This window comes from Capsella rubella, unplaced genomic scaffold, assembly GCF_000375325.1.
Source record: "Capsella rubella cultivar Monte Gargano unplaced genomic scaffold, Caprub1_0 scaffold_4, whole genome shotgun sequence".
In the NCBI taxonomy this organism is placed as follows: domain Eukaryota; kingdom Viridiplantae; phylum Streptophyta; class Magnoliopsida; order Brassicales; family Brassicaceae; genus Capsella; species Capsella rubella.
The window spans coordinates 7,430,435-7,452,079 of record NW_006238920.1 but is presented as its reverse complement, the minus strand read 5'-3'; the positions used below and the strand labels follow the sequence as shown (position 1 = coordinate 7,452,079).

At 32.9% G+C, this 21,645-nt stretch overlaps 4 protein-coding genes across 4 annotated transcripts; 2 read left to right on the top strand and 2 right to left on the bottom strand.

Annotated features, from left to right (window-relative positions):
• The first annotated feature begins 1,983 nt into the window (after positions 1 to 1,983).
• On the top strand, positions 1,984 to 3,929 carry LOC17887644 (probable N-acetyltransferase HLS1-like). The gene is made up of 3 exons (XM_006296335.1): positions 1,984 to 2,178; positions 2,842 to 3,192; positions 3,297 to 3,929. The coding sequence occupies exons 1-3, from the start codon at positions 1,984 to 1,986 to the stop codon at positions 3,927 to 3,929; spliced, it is 1,179 nt and encodes a 392-aa protein (XP_006296397.1).
• Positions 3,930 to 7,139: 3,210 nt separating this feature from the next.
• On the top strand, positions 7,140 to 8,857 carry LOC17888591 (zinc transporter 6, chloroplastic). Its single transcript, XM_006294468.2, has 2 exons — positions 7,140 to 8,010; positions 8,403 to 8,857. The coding sequence occupies exons 1-2, from the start codon at positions 7,312 to 7,314 to the stop codon at positions 8,727 to 8,729; spliced, it is 1,026 nt and encodes a 341-aa protein (XP_006294530.1). The 5' UTR covers positions 7,140 to 7,311; the 3' UTR covers positions 8,730 to 8,857.
• On the bottom strand, positions 8,850 to 12,680 carry LOC17887795 (potassium transporter 1). The gene is made up of 9 exons (XM_006293706.2): positions 12,515 to 12,680; positions 11,484 to 11,727; positions 11,137 to 11,382; positions 11,009 to 11,059; positions 10,658 to 10,918; positions 10,507 to 10,559; positions 10,306 to 10,420; positions 9,973 to 10,227; positions 8,850 to 9,883 (listed from the first exon to the last, which is right to left on the bottom strand). Exons 1-9 carry the CDS (start codon positions 12,557 to 12,559, stop codon positions 9,015 to 9,017), a joined length of 2,139 nt encoding a protein of 712 aa, XP_006293768.1. The 5' UTR covers positions 12,560 to 12,680; the 3' UTR covers positions 8,850 to 9,014.
• Positions 12,681 to 19,580: 6,900 nt separating this feature from the next.
• Positions 19,581 to 21,473, bottom strand: LOC17890362 (ran-binding protein 1 homolog b). Its single transcript, XM_006294752.2, has 4 exons — positions 21,217 to 21,473; positions 20,924 to 21,075; positions 20,711 to 20,836; positions 19,581 to 19,986 (listed from the first exon to the last, which is right to left on the bottom strand). Exons 1-4 carry the CDS (start codon positions 21,375 to 21,377, stop codon positions 19,763 to 19,765), a joined length of 663 nt encoding a protein of 220 aa, XP_006294814.2. The 5' UTR covers positions 21,378 to 21,473; the 3' UTR covers positions 19,581 to 19,762.
• Between the last annotated feature and the right edge of the window lie 172 nt (positions 21,474 to 21,645).

Here is a 21,645-nt window from a genome sequence, read left to right as displayed (position 1 = left end):
ACATATCCCAATCATATTATTGTGTAACTTTGCTTTTTGGTCTGCCAACTTTTATTTTAGTATGGTAGTTAACAATAAACTAATAAATACTATTTTTCTAAATGTAATCATGTGCAAGCTTTATGAATCGATAGCTCCCACGTACGTGTTGATAGCAGTCATATACTGTCAAATGTTTTTGGCCAATCCAATTTCAATGTGAAGGTCCTGCTTGATTTACGTTTTAGTTGATTTATAAATACTATATACATAGAGTATTTTTTTAATTCATAATTATCTATAATGTTTGATGTATAGTTGTCAAAAAGATTTTCTAGTATTTTTATGTGATGCACTGTTTTATTAAGTACTGAATATTGCTAAACACAATTAAGTTTAACTTACATTATCATTCATCATATTCAACACATTTCTCTGTAAAATTACACTTGACTATTTTACCGTCCACCATATATAGAAATTTGAGAAGCAACAATGAGTATTAGGTAAAATCAAAAGGTAAGAAAATAAATCAAAATAGAGTATACTAAAAACGAATTAAAACTTAAATAAATAATATAAAATTGGTGGCTGAAGGACTCGATGACAAAAATTGCTTTCTTTCATATGAAAGGAAGAATTTTACACAAATCAGTTCCAAATTACCATAAATTTTAGGGATCTACAACATGATTCATTCAATATTTTTTGGTTTAAATTTCAGGATTTACTATATTTTTGTTATAGATTTGTAATAAAAGAATATTAAATTTGAACAGAACTACAAACATAATAATACATGAGAGGAAAAAGAAGAGAATTGTTAAGGGGACAAATGATGAACGAGTGTTCACTTCTCGTGTGGAAAAGGTAGAGAGATCACTTCTCTAGTCGTTATTAGATACCAAACATAGTCACTTATATATTTATATATATATATATATATATATATATATATATATATACATTACATAGCTTTTTTGGTTCATTATATACAATATGTAGCTTAAATAGCATTTATGCATATCATTTTGTTCTAAAAATAGGCTATATCTATACACTTAGGTTATCGATATTGGTGGGTTTTAACAAATCTTAGATAAAATTTGTTAAGAACTCACTAATGATGATGGTCTTACACGTTTGCCTAAAAAAATTAAAACGAAAACGGTAAATATTTTTATCATTTTGTTGTTATTTTTAATTTATTTTACATAAAATAGTTGAAAATGAAAAAGTACTAAAACTATATGTAAAATGTATACATTGATTATAAATATAATACAAAAACATGATCCGATGAATTGTTTCGGAAAAGTTCAATATTATTTGCGAACACATGATTATTAGCGTCTAACAAAGATTAGAAAATTTATTTTGTCGAAATGGTAAATAAATTTACTAAAACTAAAAATTACGCATGTCCAACGACAGTAGTCAACTACAAAATGCTTTTAGAAGGTAATAAATTCATAAACGTGGAACAATTACTAATTTACTATCTTACTAAAAGATTGAGTCAAAGTATGTGGAACTTACTTACCTAAGTTAGAAGGCAAGTCCAAGATAGGGTTTGCACTAATGATACCTACTAGGTAGGTTTCACTGATGTGTAATATAATATTTCCTAATAAATAAATTAATTTCGAAAATTATAACTTATTAAAACTAACTATAAATTTTGTTGTGATCTCTACTCTTCTTTTTAGTCTACATGTATATTTAGGATATTAATTGCACAGACATTATTTTTCCTGGAGTCAATGAAATTTTTCAAGTTTTGGTAAACTTTAATGAACTTTACAACTAATATTCAAAACAAAAATGAAATATCTATAATTCTAGTCGCCCGGACACTTTATTAACTTCCATATTGTGTCTCCATATATAAGATTCCACATTAATATATCATTGGATGAGTCTTCTTCTCATTGTATGAATTGTTATCCTTCTTTTCATTTCAACTTTTTCATTTCCTGAAAGAAATAAAACGAGAGATAGAGAATGTTGGGACAATGGGAAGAAGAAGTTGATGAAGAGGTGATGATCAGATGCTACGATGAACGTAGGGACAGAATTCAAATGGAACGTGTGGAGAAGAGTTGTGAGATTGGTCACGACGACCAAACTCTTCTCTCTACAGACAGTTTAGGCGATCCCATCTGCAGGATCAGAAACAGTCCTCTCTTCACTATGCTGGTTGATTTCTCTCTCTCTCTCTTTTTTTTTTTTTTTTTTATTAAATTCTCTTAATTTAGGATTCTTTCCTTATTTTAAAATAAAATCAGAACAAATTAGGAGATGGTTCTCTTTTCTCAAGAGCCTAAATTCTTATGAAGAAGAGAAAAAAAGACAAGTTTGAATTATAATAATATAATTTCGCGCGTAAAATTTATATTTTTTCTAGGTTTTTTAAATAGTGTTTTTTATGAGATAAGTGTTTAACTTGAATGTATATTTCATATCTTTTAGATAGTTTTATAGCTGTATTTGATGAGCTATATCAAATATAGAGATTGGATATAATTAAGATGTTTATAGACATATCAATATATCTTAATTAATTTGTACAATATAATTAAAACAGCAACTGCATATATAGGTAATCGAACTAGTTTATTATGTAAGATGCAAATAGTTGATGATGTTTTAGCCATAAAACACATGATTTATATTGGCAAAGAAAAACTCTGGCCCAAACACGCTAGGGTTTGTAATACCTTAAATGGTTAGGTTTTGTTAAAACTTGAAATGTGTTCATTGTAAATATGTTGATACGGATTTACAAATCATGCATATTAAGTACTATTAATTGGATCGATACAAATAACGTTTAAGAAATTAATGTACCTTAATTAATAGGTGGCAGAAGTTGGGAACAAGCTGGTGGGTTCCATACAAGGCTCAGTAAAGCCAGTGGAGTATCATGGTAAGTCAGTAAGAGTAGGTTACGTTCTTGGTCTCAGAGTTGTGTCTCGGTACCGACGCCGTGGCATTGGTTCGATTCTGGTGAGAAAGCTCGAGGAATGGTTCGTGTCTCATAATGCCGACTATGCTTACATGGCCACTGAAAAGGACAATGAAGCCTCTCTCGGTCTCTTTGTCGGAAAACTTAGCTATGTCGTCTTCAGAAACCCCACAATCCTTGTCAATCCCGTCAACCCTGGTCGCAGTTCAAAACTGCCGTCGGACATCGGAATAAGGATGCTAAAGGTACGTAGTATACTAATATTCATGTGAGCACAAAAGTAATTAAACATATGTATATAGGCTCACATGGAATAAAGACAAACATTAACCAAATATTTAAGTGACAGGTGAAAGAAGCCGAGTCGTTGTACCGGAGACACGTGGTAGCCACGACAGAGTTTTTCCCGGACGACATAGACAGAATCTTGCGGAACAAGTTAAGTGTCGGGACATGGGCGGCTTACTACAAGGATGACAACATCGGAAGCTGGGCGATGCTTAGTGTTTGGGATAGTAGCAAAGTCTTTAAACTTACGATCAAGAAAGCTCCTTTGAGCTATTTGCTTCTCACTAAAGTTTCAAACCTTTTCGGTAAACTCTTGTCGTTATTGGGAATAACGTCGTTGCCTGATCTGTTTACTCCGTTTGGTTTCTATTTCCTTTACGGGGTTTACGCCGAAGGTCCGTTAAGTGGGAAACTCGTTAGGGCTTTGTGTGAGCACGTTCATAACATGTCTGCGTCAGATGATGATGGTGCACGTAAAGTCGTGGTGGTAGAGGTTGATGGAGGAAGCAACGGCGATGATGATGCTTTGAGTAGGTGTATCCCGCATTGGAAAATGCTTTCATGTGAGGACGATATGTGGTGCATCAAGCCGTTGCAATGCGAGGAGAAGATGAACGGTTTCAGTGAGTTTAGCAATATGTGCTTAAGATCTAAACCGCGGTCTTCGCTCTTTGTGGATCCAAGAGATGTGTAGCTCACCTAGCTATGTAGATTCATCGCTTGTTTTGTCCCAATATGCCGATTCATTTTACTTTTTCCTAAAAATTAATGACTAGACATGAAATAAAGTATGCAACTCCGCGACTGTTTTTGGTTCTATCGTTCATTTTTATTGATTCTGATAGTAATGAAAGAAACCTAATTGTTTTAGACTACATTTAAGAGATGAGTGTACCACCAAGTTATGTCTTCAATCGAATACTCAAATCTTGAATACAACCGCCAAATGCCCAACCGTCAAACCGGACAAAATCAACGTTGAGTCATATCTATCAACAAAGAACAATCAAACCATCGACTCACAAAACGTTAAGACACAATCAATATATGAATCCAAGACATGTTGTGGGGTTTTAGTTTGCATTTTTGCTTGGCATGACATATCGAGAGAAACGAAACTATCCCTACATATAGTTATATAATTTATGATTTCGTGTTTTATTTCGAGATCTAATGTATGATAAATCGTTGTTCAATATAATAAAATCTAAAAAGATTTCCTCAAGTAGGTGCCACCATTTTGTTTCCCTTAGCATTCTTCCTATCTTGTTTTTGAGCTATAAATTTGTTTAAAGAATAGTCAATTTCTATACAATTTCATTTAAATTAGTTAAGTGTAATTAATTTGTAATGTAAGTATTTCTCAGTATTGTATAGAATTAATACGAAGGAGAGATTGGTGGTGCTATTGATGTGGTCCTTTATATGTTCCCTTTTTATTAGGTTTTATAACCAAAATTTTAAATTGATGTGCCGTCCTCTATTTTAAAGATAGGTATAACTCATTTCCTGATACGTCGAGTTACTCCATGTGATATTCATATGGTTCGCACAAATTTGTGTACATTTACATTTATGTGTATTTAGTCTTACTAAATTGAGTGGATGAAATGATTGTTGGAGCTTTCGTGTTTTCTTTTATTGTCCTTACACAGTGGTATTTAAAACATGTTAATGCAGCTGATGCTACTGAGTGCTGATCGATGTTTATTTTATTTTATTTTTAGTACATATGAAATTATATGTTTCCAGTGTAGATATGTGTATTTTGTGTGTGTGTAAATTCCCCATCTTCATTATCATTTATAAGTCAACGTTAGCATAAATATCATGAATGGTATATGCATATATAGTAGGTACTTAAATTATTATATATTTGAACCAAATTTATATATATGGAAAGTTACTCTTTTAAAAACAAATTTATATGCAATGAATTAAATACATAATTTGGTGTATGTATTTTATTCATTACATATATTTGAATATTACGATAATATAATCGCTCAAATTTTCATTATAAGCAACATTATCAAATATGCATGACTTTTTCAACAACAATAAAAAAAAACTGCATGATGAAAAATATTAAGTGCTAAACAAATAATGGAATAATAAAATTCATTGGAGATGGAATAAAACCAAAAAATGTTGTTGACACATAATTCATAGACTGAATTCAATGAGATTGAGATTGAAATTGAATTCGAGGTCGTGAGGATGAGATGAAATCTCAGTAAGTGTATAGTCTCCCTTTAGACTATATATAGAGTTGACAATAATTCATAAGAAAACCTAAAAATTATTAGAAATTTCTGATCATTAAAACATAGATATACACACAGTTATATATATAGAAATGTAAGTAACGGAGATAAATTTGGATGCGTTTTCTTGTGTTACCATGTTAGACCTAACTATATGTAGTCCACTTTGTATTTGACAATGTACTTCACATGTTAGGAACATGTCAACTTCATTGGTCAGCCATCTAATGCAATGTTTTTTGATGGCATATCTAATGAAATTCTGATCGACCATTAGACATATATTTTTCTATTTTTTTGGTGGATACTAAATGAAATCACCCAATCGTACAGTTTGGTGTGTGTGAAGGGCTTCAAATAAATCATCATAATCTAAGTACCCTAGAAAGATAAAACAGCCCACAGTTAGGTGTTGATGTCCTCTTGCCGAACTAGGAAGCTGCGTGTACTTTATATGCCCCAATCTTTCTGCATACGTCGAACCAATTATTGCTTCTTCTTTTTTTTTTTTCTTTTTTGCTTCATTTGACTTTAATATTTTTTTAAAAAAATATATCAGTAACTTCCACAAATTATCATACTATATAAATGACTTTTCGTGAAAGCAATTGTTTGAACTTAATACTCTATTATTAATTTAGGTAAGTCAGCCGTCGACGAAACAAAAAAAATAATAATAATAACATAAGATTTGATATTAATCCAATCGAGACGTGAGAATCTCAAGGTGAGATCCACATAAGATTTCTCTAATGTTTTCAGCACATCAATTAAAGATAATCTCTTAAAGGTTTATACATAAGATTTCTCTAATGTTTTCAGCACATTAATTAAAGATAATCTCTTAAAGGTTTATAATCACGAAGTAGGAATCTATCTGCTTTTTGGTGAGGACACAAAACTGAATATTCGATTAGAATCGAATAATGCATGGAGTCTAGTCTACGAATGTATATTTTGTTATGTAAATATTTACAACTTTTTCATATCGAATTGCGGAGAAAAAAAAAAGAGTTCGTGGTTAAAAAAAAAAAGTGTCTATTAAGGATCTCTACGTGCTGTGTACCTCTCTATATTAGACTTTACTTGCATACCCACATATATGTATATAACTACAGTTTTAGTAATATTGGGAGATCAATAAGATAGGAAACTTATTAATATTTTAATCTTAGCTAAAGAAACTTAAGGTTATATTACCTAACCTAATAGCCTAATATATTGACATTCTACCGGCTTCTTCTACAATTGTATCCTTATGATTTTTATAATTTTGGTTAGTCATTTTGACCGAATGATTCTAAACTTTCTTGCTCCTGCCAAGACGTACAAGTAGTAGTTGAAATGTAAAACAGTTCACATGAGGCCTTATCGCGGCAAATGAAACTAATTTAGCCATCAAATGATTCAAATCATCCTCATAGTCTCGAGCCAAAACAAATTGGGCTTAGGCCGCTTAGCCATAATGGGCTTTAAAACGGTCCATGATAAGTTAGAACAAAATACAAGTAAACTCAAGAATGTCATCTTCATCAACTTCAAATAAAGCAAAAGAAAAAAAAAGTAGCACAATGGTAACAAAACAAAAATTGGAAAAAACCCTTTAATATATAAAATTTTCCAATAAGGAAAATGGAAGTCATACTCAACAAAGCACTTCTTTATTAACCGTTTTGACGTGTAAGTGGGCCTTATTACCAAAAAGACTTCGTGTTCGTGTTGCCATTACCATCGTGGTCCTCTCTCTCAGTACTATTCTTAACCTCTCTCTCTCTCTCTTCTTCTTCTTCTTCTTCCACCACCACAACCATGGCTTCTTGCGTCACCGGAACAGAGGCGGCGTTACGAGCAGCTGCATGTAGAGACGGAGACGCAGCTACACATCTAAAGCTTATCTCAGTCTTTGTCATCTTCTTGACGAGCGTTTTAGGTGTTTGGGGACCTGTTTTGCTCGCTAGATACTTTCACGGGAAGCCTCTCTACGACAAAGCGATTCTTGTGATCAAGTCTTTCGCCGCCGGCGTGATTCTCTCGACTTCGCTAGTCCACGTTTTACCGGAAGCGTTCGAGGCCCTAGCTGATTGCCAAGTGTCCTCTCGTCATCCGTGGAGAGACTTTCCTTTTGCTGGTTTGGTTACCATGATCGGAGCTATAACGGCTTTGTTGGTTGATTTAACGGCGAGTGAACATATGGGACACGGTGGTGGCGGCGGCGGAGGAGGAGGGATGGAGTATATGCCGGTTGGTAAGGCGGTTGGGGGGTTAGAGATGAAAGAAGGAAAGTTTGGGGGTGATTTGGAAATACAAGAAAATAGTGAGGAGGAGATTGTGAAGATGAAACAAAGATTAGTGTCACAAGTTCTTGAAATTGGGATTATATTTCATTCGGTTATAATTGGAGTAACTATGGGAATGTCACAAAACAAGTGTACCATTAGACCTTTGATTGCTGCTCTTTCGTTTCATCAGATTTTTGAAGGTTTAGGACTTGGTGGTTGCATCGCTCAGGTTAGTCTCTAATCTTGAATTCTCCTATTTTTTAATATTTCTTTGGTAAACTAATTTATTGCAAAATTTAATTGAGTTGAAATTTGTCAGGGGAGAACAATAATTATATTGAAGAAAAAATGTATGTGTTAATAATTCTGACTTTTAAACTAATTATTACTAAGAAGTAGACTTAGTAGTCACTTAGATAGATGTTTGACATTTTGCATATCATAAAATGTTGACATAATGACATCCTAGTTTAGAGATGGTCATGCCGGTTTAACCAGCGTAGATAGAACCATACCAAAACATTGTTATCCGAAAACCGAACCAATATAACATACATGTGAGTTTCATGTAAGATACATGAAACTTAGGATTGATGAATGGGTGTATCATTTGATGGCCAGGCTGGGTTTAAGGCAGGAACAGTGGTGTATATGTGCTTGATGTTCGCGGTTACCACGCCTCTCGGGATTGTACTAGGGATGGTGATATTCGCGTTGACCGGGTACGATGATCACAACCCGAACGCATTGATAATGGAGGGTTTATTAGGATCACTATCTTCAGGGATTCTTATATACATGGCCTTAGTTGATCTTATTGCATTGGATTTCTTCCATAACAAGATGCTGACATCTGCCGGTGAATCGGGTTCTCGGCTTAAGAAGTTGTGTTTTGTGGCTTTGGTTATGGGTTCTGCCTCTATGTCACTGCTTGCTCTCTGGGCTTAGTAGACATAAGAAACAGAGGTTATATACTAATTTGGCCACAGAGAATATTATGATTTCTAAAGTCTATTTTTTAACAAATTTGAACTTGGTTTACTTTATAAACAGATATAAAATTACAGATTTTATCATTTCTTGATTTTCATTCATAAACTTCAAGTATATTTACACAATAAAACTTCTCGGCTAAAACAACTGGAAATGAAGTTAGATATCTCTCTATACTGTACTACTACTACAACTACTAGACTGTATTGATCTTAGGTTAAAGCTAAGTATGTTTCTGTCTTAGACGTAGTAAACCATTCCAACTTCAAGCAGAGAAGTATGAGGAACATTAAGCACAACATCTGTTCCTCTGCAATTTGTGCTCATAAACGCAAACACAACATTCACTGCTAGTTTCTTCAGCAGCGACGACGATTGCTTCGCCTTTGCGTAGGAATGTCCCAGTATATACGCTACTCCAGCTTCTTTAGCTTCCATTATCTCCATACATTCCTCTTTCTTTCTTCTCGCATTCGACACTTCTTCTTCTTCGGTTTCTCGTTCGGTTTCAACAAACTCGATTATAGCAGACACTAACCTGCTTTCGAAATCATACATTTCTCTTGGAACATCTCTGTATCCATACCTAACCACACTTCTGAACATTCCATACTCTTTTGGTCCTACTCTGCTTATCACAAACCTCTCTTCTTCTCCAATGTATGGAACTTGAACTGACTTCACACATACAAACACCAGAATCTTGTGAAAAGCCGGCAAATTCGTCACAAAATGTCCGAAAACAGCGGGAACTCCTGTCACAAGATTCGTGTAGACCAGTCCGATTCCTGGAACTCTCACCATTCCGATACTCGGTCCTAAAGAGACTATCCGGTCCATCGAGACCTTGTTCTCAACGTCGAATTCATGTTTCTTTGTAGTTCCGTAGTTCCAAATGTACATTACTGCCATGAATGTTAAGGAGAGAAGAATCGGAATCCAACCACCTTCAGGTATTTTGTAGACACATGCCGAGAAATATAGAAACTCAATGGAACCAAAAAAGGCCAAGAAAGCAAGAACTGTAATGACTCTTTGCTTCCAGACAATTGTCATCACTAAAGTCATCAAACATGTAGTCACAAGCATCACAGAGGTCACAGCAAGTCCTGCAGAAACAAAACAGATTATAAACATAAAGTTTTCAACTTTTTCAAGAACTTTTGAAGTTTATGTCAATGATCATAATAGTCTATACCATAGGCGTGACCCATCATGTTAGTGTCTCTTAACCCAATTGTGACTGCCAAGCAAAGGCACATCAGCATCCAGTTAACTTCAGGGATATAGATTTGTCCATGTATTTTGCTAGAAGTGTGAATGATCTTGACCCGAGGAAAGCAATCGAGCGCGCAGCATTGACTTATGATCGAAAATGTTGCGGATATAACAGCTTGGCTTCCCACCACGGCTGCAAATGTAGCCACAATGAACACTGGCCAGAACACAGGCTCTGCAAACAAACTTATCTTGAGTTAAAATCCCATTCAAAGTCTAAAGTGATCTCATACTATACGGTTCAAGAATCTACCGGGTATCGCCTTGTAGAAGCTTTGCTGAATGTCTTCATGGTGTTTAGAGAGAAACGCAGCCTCACCCATGTATGCAAGAATCAAACATGGGTATACAAAGAACGAAAACGCCACCTATATTTCAATTTTAGGCAGCATTAGAGTTACTAAAAGAGTATTCTTTTCATTTGGGTCATATCTTATGAAGTTTAAGGTCTTACCTTTATGGACAGAGAAGAGAAGTGGCCTAAGTCAGCAAACATAGTCTCAACACCTAAGGGGGAGTAATAAACACAATATAAGAATGAAGAACATATAACTTTGATGATATTATAAGTTATAACATATAGTTTCATCAACTAATGTTTTTACCAGTGATTGAAAGAACAACTCCTCCAAGTGAAACCCATCCTTCTACCCCGGTGCTTCTGAGGAACTTATACATGTAAACAGGCGAAAGCGCAGAGACTATACGAGGGTTCCATTTTATAGTATTGTAAACTCCAATGCAGCTGATGGAGAGAAGCCAAGCAGTGGAGATTGGAGCGAAAATGAAAGCGACTCTATGCGTACCATAACGCTGGACTGAGAATATTGCCACCAAGATGATACACGCTATGATGACAACAAAATCTAGAATTGAATACAAGATAAACAAAACTAGACATTAGCCTTTAATTAGTATATATATTGTCAGATTACACAAGCAAATTCAAGACATACTCTCGTGAAGGTTGGGAATCTTGAGCTTGACTCCAGAAACAGCTGAAAGAACTGCAAGAAACCAAAATGTTTGAAAACGGTATTGATCTGTTAAAGGTTCATTACAGAGAAGTTGTCTGGATATTCACCTGAGATTGTTGGAGTGAGGACACTATCACCAATGGCCATACATGTCCCTAAAAGCACAAAGATCAGCAAAAACTTCTGAGACTTGGGGTGTTTCTCGAAGAATGATTTAAACGCTGCGCTCTGCCTAGTCTCTCCCGGGCTTCCCGTTGCGTATGTTGATAGTTTCTCATCCAATTCTTGATGATTTGGTAATATACTTAGCTTGGCATATCTACAGAGAAGCGAGTACAACGCAAATGTTCCACCTTCAAGACAAACAAAACACACACAATTCATCAATATCATCTAAAACATAAGTAGAAGTTTCATAGTGCTGATTCAAAAAAAAAAAGGCTTAAACTTTTACCTTCTCCATTGTCATCTGCCGAGAGAACAATGAAAACGTATTTACAAAGAGCAATGAGTGTGAATGTCCAGAAGATAAAAGAGAACACTCCAAAAATCTCTTCATCGTTTTCATGGAGGCTTAGTTTCCCAGAGAAAGTGGTCTTGTAAACATACAGAGGCGATGTACTAAGATCACCATAGATCACTCCAAGGCTCTGGTAAGCCAAAGTGAGAACATTGGCACAAGACACAGTCTTCAAATGCTGAAACATTTCAACAAAAGATTTTTATGCATACAGAAGTAAACTTAAAAGTTCATTATTATACCCTAATTAAGAAATGAGCCTTCATCCCAAAATCCCATTAAGTATGACCTAAACTTAACCTAATTACAAAAAACTCTAGAACCCTTTTTTATATTCAGAATTAGAGAGTTGTGTTTCAAATAGATGTCAACTACAAAGTCCAATAAAAATTTGGACTTTTCTCATACAACTCATTTATTTCCATAAAAATACAGACTTTTTAATCCGAAATCAAAACTCCTGCTAAATTACGATTACACTAATAATTAGAAGTCACAATTTTAACAAGTTAACAACTTATCTAATTTCACCAAACATTGTAAGAAAATAACAAAAAGCGTTCACGTCTTTTGTTTCCGGTAAATACAAAACTCGATATGGTTTAAGCAAAGGACCTACCAAGTCCTAATCGCATAAACAAATCCAAAAATTCATAAAAATGAAAGCAAACAAAAACACAAAATAGAGCAAAACATTATAGGAAAAAAAAAAACAAAAACCCTTAAACTTCCACTTGTTCTTAGTCCCAATACGAAAAAACTCAAATCTCGACCACATAAGTTCTCTGTAAAATTCGCATTGTTCACATAAATCATAAACCCAGAAGAAAAAATCTTGTCTTTAAGAAGAAGAAAAACCCCATTACAACAGAGTCACAGACAGAACAAAAACAGAGTAAAGACAGAACATGAAAAACAGAGGAAGCTTTAAGGAAGGAAGAAAAAGGAAAATAAAAATAACTGACCTGTTGAGAAATACCCTGTTCGACAAGAGATGGTGATTGGGTCATGGCCTTTCTAAGCAAAAACTGCTATATTCAGTTTAGTTTCTCTGTGTGTGAGAGAGAGAGAGAGAGATTGGATTGGAAGAAACAGAGAGAATATAATAATGTGAAGAGAGAGAGAGATAGAGAGAAGTAGGAAGTAATAAGGAGAAGAAAGAGAAGCAGAGAGAGAAGTGAGGAAAAGAGAGAATGGTGCAAAGATGAAAACTTTGCAGGTTTCTCATTTATTGCTTTGTTCTTTCTCCTTTCTATTTTTTCCGATTTTTATTTTTATTTATAAATATTATACAATATATTATTTCTTAAAATAGTGCTATAAACATATATAATTTTAACATTTTTGTTGATTAAAATAATAATAAGAAATAAAATAATTATTTATTAACTGTATATGTGTCTAAATATGATAATAATTACTAATAGAAGATTTTTTTTTAAGAAAGTGAGAGCTGAAAAAAAAAGAAATATAACAAAAAAATGGTGATAAATGTATAGTTGAAATATTTTTGTATTATTCTGTTTCATTACTCTATATAGATTGACAAGAACAAAAAAAAATGAAAAGTATAAGTAGCATAATACTTAAGTTGAATAGTAAGTTTTGTTTCTTTAATAGGTACTATAACTGCATCACCTATCTCTGTAATAAGACAACTAATCATGGGCTGTAATATTTGTTACTTAGCACCATTTTTAATCTTCTTTTTTTTTCTGTGTGTGGATAAATTAATTCTATTAAAACATGATTAGTACTGTTTAAATGTGATAGTTATCCGCAAAGAATTAAATTTGGCCTATTTTATGCAGAATTACATAGCATTGATCGAGGTGAACTACTACTATATTAGAATATTAATTTGTGTTTGTATTGGTTGAGTGGTTTTAATTAGACGACTGAGTAAAAAGGCTTTTTAAAAGCAGTCAGTTTAAAATGATGATTATATTTTTTTTTAATTATGTTCAAGTGAAGAAGCAAAGCAAGCAATACGTTATTAATTTGTGATTTTATATATCTATCAGTCAAGAATTAATCTGGTAAGAAACAAGTGTCAGTCCATGACTTGTACGGAAGCTAATTACAACATCCATATTTTTTGAGTATTCCATATGAATAGAGTTGCTATTATGTTTATAAGGATTTAAATATCTAATTTTAACGTAAACTATAATTTTTAATAGAGTTTAGAATCTTTAGCTCCGTTTCAGAATGAGTTTTTGTTTTCTTATTAACAAAGATATACTAGCTAGTAGCAATTAATATGTAAGTTTTTTTTTATCGTTCCATTTTAGGTTAGAAACTTAAAACAGTAAAAGAAAACAATTAGTTTGAGATGTTACTTTCATTTTAGACAGGCTTAATTACGGTTTAAATTTATGAGTTTTTTGGCTTCATTTATTTGATAAGTTTTATTTTGGTGACGGTTAGTTTGAATATGAAAAGAAAATGGTTAGTTTATGTTTGTATATTTTGGTTGATCGGTAGCTAGTGAATATGACACTCTGATTATCTCGATAGAAAACTGAGATCATAGTTCTTAATTAGGTTTATTGTGACAAGAAAAGCTATTTGATCCAAAAAAATTTACTTAAAATATCTATTAGTGAATGCGAGGAAACTATGTCTAAGCTTACAAATTCTCACCAAGAAAAAATATGACAAGGCTTTAATTTCTAAATATTAAATTGATATAAATTTTGACATATATGTTAATCAGTATCACTTTATCAGTTACTGAAACTATTTTTGGATTAATAATGAATACTATTTATGTTCTCTTATTAAAATAGTTTTCTAGTTTTTTCACGAGAATAATATAGATTTGAATAGTCAAAAAAATAAACGAGAAGAAGGAAAGTGGTAGATTCAGATTTTGGTCCAACTCTTTTTTTTTGGTTTTAATGTTTAGAGATAACTTATCTATCACTTCACTACCAATTCTTTAATCAAACTAGTAGTACTCTATATATCATCTGAGTTTTCATAATTAATACATTCAAAAATAGTTTAAATGATATTTAAGAGCTCTTATTAGTGCTTATATAGCTAATAAGCACTAATTATTAAGGATATAAACTGTTTCAAACTTTCTATACATATGTGTTAGTTCCCATATTATAAGTTAAAGAGTATCTGAATATGTTAAATTGGTATTGATGTTGTGTAGCTTTACTATGCTACTTTACTCTTTGCTTTTGCACCATAATGGTATCGATGCCTCGAGATACAACCATTTTCGTGCAGCAACAAAATCTTGGGACCATTATGATAAGACCAAACCATTGAATATTATTATATCTTCTCTTCTTATTATTGAAAAATTTCACTGAAGTTACGATTAATTAAAGATATCTTTATCAATATATACTTTAATGGGTAACACCAATAATTCTTTTTTTCTCTTTCGGGTTCCTCATCAAGCATGACAGTAATGTCTGATTCAAGTAGTTTAAATTTTGTATAGACAAGTCAAGATATTATCAGTACCATAAACATATAGGTAAAGCACAAGTATTTTAATCAAACGAGAATTTGATAATCAGATAAAATAATAATCTTGCTTTACTTCTAACTTTTTTCTCACCAAATTTTCAACAACACGCATATAAAGTGTGTTGAATTGTTTAGTAAAAAAAAAACAAAAATCTCATGCGAAGTTCGTGTGAAATCAGAAAACAGACCAAACTCTGTCTTAACTCTCGACAATGCAGCTTGTTTTTTCAAAGGTTTTCTAAACCCTAAAACGTGTATTAAGTATTTTACAAGTCATTTGAATGACGAAGCTAACTAAGTCACGTCAATTGTTAATTACAGAACTTTCAGTTTCTTTTGGTTCATTAGTTACATTCTAGTAAATCTTCATTTGTCCAAGTATTACAAGAAACTGACGTAGCCCGTTGTTTCAAAAAGAAAAATATATAAATCCAAAGAAAAAAGATGAATGAATTTGTTTTTTTTCTTCTTCTCATCAACCGAAGAATATTAGAAGTCTGAGTTTTGACTGAATTATAGCATGTCTGTCTTTATTATACAAAGAAAAGTCGTGGAACCATATATGCTCAGACATATTTTTCTTTCCTCGACAAGTAATCTTACGAGAACGTGAGAACGTACGTGATATTGTCAAACTAGTAGAAAAATCTTAATAACGATCAACATTTTTAGGGAACTTCGGTTCAGAACATTTTTGATTATTGTTTCTTAGATAGTTATATATCTATCATTTCAATTTCGTTAGATGATAACAAAACCCGCACAAATAGACGGAACGACTTGCAAAGAATATGGTCATCACGCTACAATGCATGCACAAATCATAATTATTGTGTTGATGCATGTTAAGCAAAAAGCATGTATGTATCTAACAAAATTTGAGCTATTCCTTATAAAGTAACAAAATCATATTCTTTAATTTATCGTAATCCAAACCAAAAAAAAAAAAGAAGAAAATATTCATTCAATTTCTGAATTTGAACTTGATTTAGATTTAGTGTATTATCCTTAGTACCATGCATGATGCATCTTAGTCAGTGTTTAGATAGTCAAGATATAAAATTTGTCGTGTGCTTAGGTTGACTCGAGAGAGAAATAATAATAATGTTAAAAGGTGAATGAGTAGAAGAAGAGTTGGGAGGCCCATTTGGGGATCCACCTAAACTCGTCGACGAGTTCTGGTCCCTTCCTCATAAATCAATTTTGCCGTTTTCTCAATTATATATCACTCATTTTTTTATTATTTTTTCTCCCATATTATTATTTTTGAAATATGTCTATTTCAATTGTCTTATTTGTTGTTATTAGTAACCCTATATAATAATAGAATGGTTAGGTCCCATCTTTGATTTTGAAAGGTACTGAATTTGATACCTAGAGAATGCGATGTTTCAAAATAATTTTGAATGTGAATTTTTCATTTTAAATCACTTCCAATTTATTACATCAAAATAAAATCATTTTATGAAAATATGTACATTCTTATGATCCTTTATACCAAACACATTACGCAGTTATATTATTTCGTGTTTACATAATTACTACTCCAGTTATAATATTATCTTTCTTGTTTAATTTTAAAAGAAAGATACTGATCATTTTTAAAAACAAAAAAAAAATGTATAAGACATGAGTACTAATTATATAAAAGATGAAGAGAATTTTTGAGAAATACCCTTTTTGGTGTACCCCTTTTTTAAAATACCCCTCTTTTCTATTCATTTTCAAAATTACCCCTTTTCAAATATGAAAAATTATAAACTTTTATATGATTAATAAGGTACATCGAGGTCATCATTACTACTAGAAGACTAAATCCAAATATTTATAAGGTTTTAAAATGTTCTAAACGGCATTTATAATGTTTTATAAGGTTTTTAAAAGGTTTACACAATTTTTATAAAGTTTTTAAATGGTTTTTAAAAGGTTTTTAAAATGTATTTATACGGCATTTATGAAATATATATATAAATTTACACACATATAAAGATAATTTGTGTCTATAAATATAAGTTTACACGTATGTTTTTGATAAATTTCAAATTTTATAATGACTTTTTGATAAATCTAGAAAGAGGGGTGTTTTTAAAAAGTGGTATTGGAAAAGGGGTATTTTTGAAATTCCCCCAAAGATGAAAGACAAAAGACAAAAAATAATAATATTACAGTGTCACTTGAGGCCTAATGCTTGCATGCTCTAAGGACTAAAGTCTAAACTAATGGATAGAGCTTGGCCAGTAGTACTCTAACTAATACAATTATTACAGGGTTAAAATATTTAGAACTAATAATTGAGTTTCACATAACACTAAGTTTAAAAATAGAAACTTGGGGTCTACGAACCTTTGTCTATATATCTTTAATGAAACTAATCAATATCTTCCTATTCAATTATAATATCTTGTAGATATATATATTTTTTGGTATTATTATAGAAATATCATCAATGAAAATGTTAGATAAAAAATAAATATATCATCTCCAAAATTATGTAAAAAACATGGACTTATTATGCATCAAGACTGTAACACGAAGATAAGTTTCTGTGTACTACACCAATCTAATCAATCATGTACGTATACCCACACTACGACATATGAACGTGAATAGACAGTGAATAATAATAGTAATCTAGTCTTATAGTTCGATATTATTTCCCTATTGAGTTCACCACTTTAACAAATAACAACTGTTGTGTTCACATAGTGAAGTAGTAATTATTCATTGGTTGTTGTCATGCATCATGCATGCATTGTTAGTAAAAAACAGTTTGTGACTGATTCACGTCAAAGACTGTACCATTGTTTTGTTTGCTACGGTCGTATTCGCGCACAGCTGGTACGAACGAAACAGACTTCAATAATTTGAGATTTCACATCAAAAGGAAACGTAAAGGACATATGCATGCACACGGTTGGGAATAATTTAAGTCGATGTAAGTATTAATATAATATGAGACAGTGTGGTACTACTCGTCCATCTAAAAGCCTCAAACTCAACTCAACAACCAAATCTTTTCTTGAAGTGTTTTGTCATCTCATCTCGTAGGGTCCATCCGTACCATCTTTTATATATCTCTCAAAGTACATTGCATGTAAAAGTGGATCTATATCGGAATAATAATACAACCCAAAAACACAAAACAAAAGGCTATATATATATATATATTAGAAATAAGAGAAAAAAAACAAGATAAAGTAAGATTACGTGAAGAAAAAGAAATTATTAAAAGTTTGTAAAGCTAAAGTAGAGAGAAAAAGAGAAAGCATCGACGTACGCGTCCCCTTTGATTGATGATAATGTTGAAAGTTGTGTGTATGATGTTTCGATGAAACTTCTAGGTTTTTATATTATACCTTAAATTTTGCACATGGATCTTTGTTTACTTCATAGGAAAGGTTCTTTTTGAACACTTTAACAACTAGATTTGAGTTCAATACAAAAAGATTTTTAGACAAAAACAAGGTTGTGACTCGATTAGTTTCTTTTAGAGCTAAGTATCCAACTATCGATATCTACTCAAATGGTAAAATGGAGGTAAGTACTACACATCCGTCGACGACAGCTTAATGTTTCGATCTGGTTCGATTCATGATCGTATCGAATCCCTTACCTTGTGAGATCTTTTTTTCTCTAAAGGAAGACTATAATATTGTCCATAACAACATGAGTGAAATGTTCAAAAACCCGATATATATAAACATGTTTGGTATCTATAGATTATTAATTGACTACAATCTTACGTTGTCGTACTCTTGACAATGTCACTATTGTCATAGAAAGAAGAGAACACTTGATTACGATTTGGGAGAGCAAAGAACAGTTAGTCTAACATCGTCGGATATACGACATTAAATCAATAATAATCATACCATAGACTTGACTGGAAAAATCATATACCCTTGAATCTTGATTAGATTATGTTAACAAGTTACGCACAAGACGAGCAATAGAATAACAACAGCAAAGACGTACGTGTAAGAAAGAGAGAAGAATACCATCCAGAATTTAAAAGGTTACAGACAAAATCATCATCATGCATTAATGGGTTTCTTAAGTTCGATGGATCCAGTTTTACTGAAAAGTCACCCCAAAGTACACAATCTTCCAAGTAAACCAGGGTAGGTCCGGTCAACTACTGTGACATATGACCCAACCTGAATCGTAATTTGTCCATTTGTAGCTCACAACGACGTCGACGAGAGTAAATGAAAGACCACAAAATGACTCTTATCCACATCTCTACAAATACAGCGTAACATAATTCCAAGTTTTTAACATTTATATTAACTAACCAATAACTTGCAAGTACTATACACATACTATATAGTAAATCTAAATTTCAGTTCTAAGCAACTGTTTCAATCAATAAAACCAGATTCAAGCAAATGATGTGAAAGAACTTGTTTAATAAGAAAAGCACACAAATCATCCACTGCCATACATATTTTGTAAAAATTCATACTTTGGAACCACCACTGATTCCACACTGTTTCCCCAAAAATAATCATGAGAGAGCTTAAAATATACTCTTAGTTTTTCTTTTCTTGTTTTCTCCAGACAATGAAACCAAAACAACGCACAAAATCAATCTCGCAATTTGCAAATGTCACCTGTGACACTGACTCTCAAAACATGTATCAATTTAAAATAAAAAAGCAAGTCTTCCTTCGATGGATTCAGGCTATCATCGATTACCTGTGACCATGCCATGCATCTTAAGTCGACGGAACAGACTCCTCGGTTTTCTTGTCTTCAACGGCTTCACTCTTTTTGTTTTCCTCCTTTCCCTCTGTTTTCTCCACTGCTTTCTCTTCGGTTTCTTTCTCTTCCACTGTTAATTTCTCAAGAAGACCAGCGGTGTCAGAGGCGTCTTTGCTCTCTTCTTTCTCTTCTTCAGATTCAGCTACTTCCTTGAACTTTTGCATAAATGCTTTGCAGTCTGATCATGTAAACAAGACTTTATTATTTACTCAACTCTACTAGAAAATTTGACAGCATCAACAGCGTTGAATTAATCACAAACAAGACATCACATTAAACGAGTTTCAGAACAAACACTTTACAATACTAGACACAGCTCAGCTCCAAGTTACATTGAGGCAACCAGTACACTAGAACGCTTGACTGCTTTTGTCTATACAGATCATACTGCCTGAATACCCTTAGTGTGATTGCAAACCTTAAAAAAACTGTCATCAAGCAACAACCATGATTCTCTTTTATATAACATTTTCTGATTAGTAGAAGGTGCATATCAAATCTACAAAGGACATACAAATCATTATATCTCCAAGGAAAATTTAAATCAGGAGTATAAAACGTCTCTAAACTGGCGAGAAGTTTTATATTGATTATCGAAAACTTCCATAACATGCTGTTAATGTCATATGGCAATATCACTAAGTTCAATATCATCCAATGACCTAAGCAATAAATCTACAATAACTGCACTAGAAACTCCTGAAAAGGATTAAGCAAAACAATGCAAAAGCATATGCAGAACAAAATAAAGCAAGCAGGTAATCATAAGGTTTGATCTACTAGAGACACAATTGCCACAATCACACATAAAAGAGACCAATCAGTGCTACTATACGCAAAAATCACATAATAAGATCCAAACAACTGAGGTAAAAAGTACAAAAGTGAAAATTGACACTCACTCTCGACTGAGGCAAACCGGATACAGAAAAGCTCATCCTTCAATTCCCCATCAGAAAAGTCACGAGCGTGCCATACACAAGACTTATCATTCCCAGCGTGTTCCTGAACACTCATGCCCGATCGAACTGCATAAAATTCCAAAAGCAACGATCAAAATGAATGAAAAAATACATATTACAAATACAGATCCAGAACCAATAGACAAATCTTACCGAGATGATTAGCACAGATCTTCAGAGTTTTCGATTGCCTCATAACAAGACGAATCTTTCCAGAATCTCTGTGTTTTAAGAACTTAACAGTACCAGCTCCTCTCTCCTTCCACTGACTCCCATCTTTGTCGAACCTATACAACTTCGATTTCCTACAGATTCGTATACAAAACCTCCAATCAAAAATCTGTCGAATCTTAAACCCTAGAAACTCAGAACTACTACGGAAATGATCAGATCCAGTACAATTTAGATCAAACGATTGTAAACAGAACAAATAGGGAGATACATACAGATCAAGGAGGGTGTCTTCGTCTTCTTCACCGGTGGTGACAGCGACTTCTTCAAGCCTGACGATCGGAGCAACCTGAGCCCCGGTGTCTTCATCTTCGTTGGCTCCGGACTCTTCCTCGTCTCTGTGCTCACGCTCTGGCTCGTTGCTAATACTCGCCATCTTATCAAAAATCAAAAGCAAGCTTCGCTGTGGTTGGCTCAGTTGTTGGATTGTAGTGTTTAGGCGAGATTGAAGGAGACAATGTTTGGGAGATTTCTGGAAAGGAAATGAGATTTTTATACGGGTCGGTGCTTATAATCTTTGTTTGATAACTAAATGGGTCTATAGGCCTCCGCCCGGTTTCCTCCAGAAGCTTATTATGGGCCCTTTTGGGCCTATTTATTATCTCGATACGAGTAAATTACTGTTCTAATTCCTTATGTGTTCT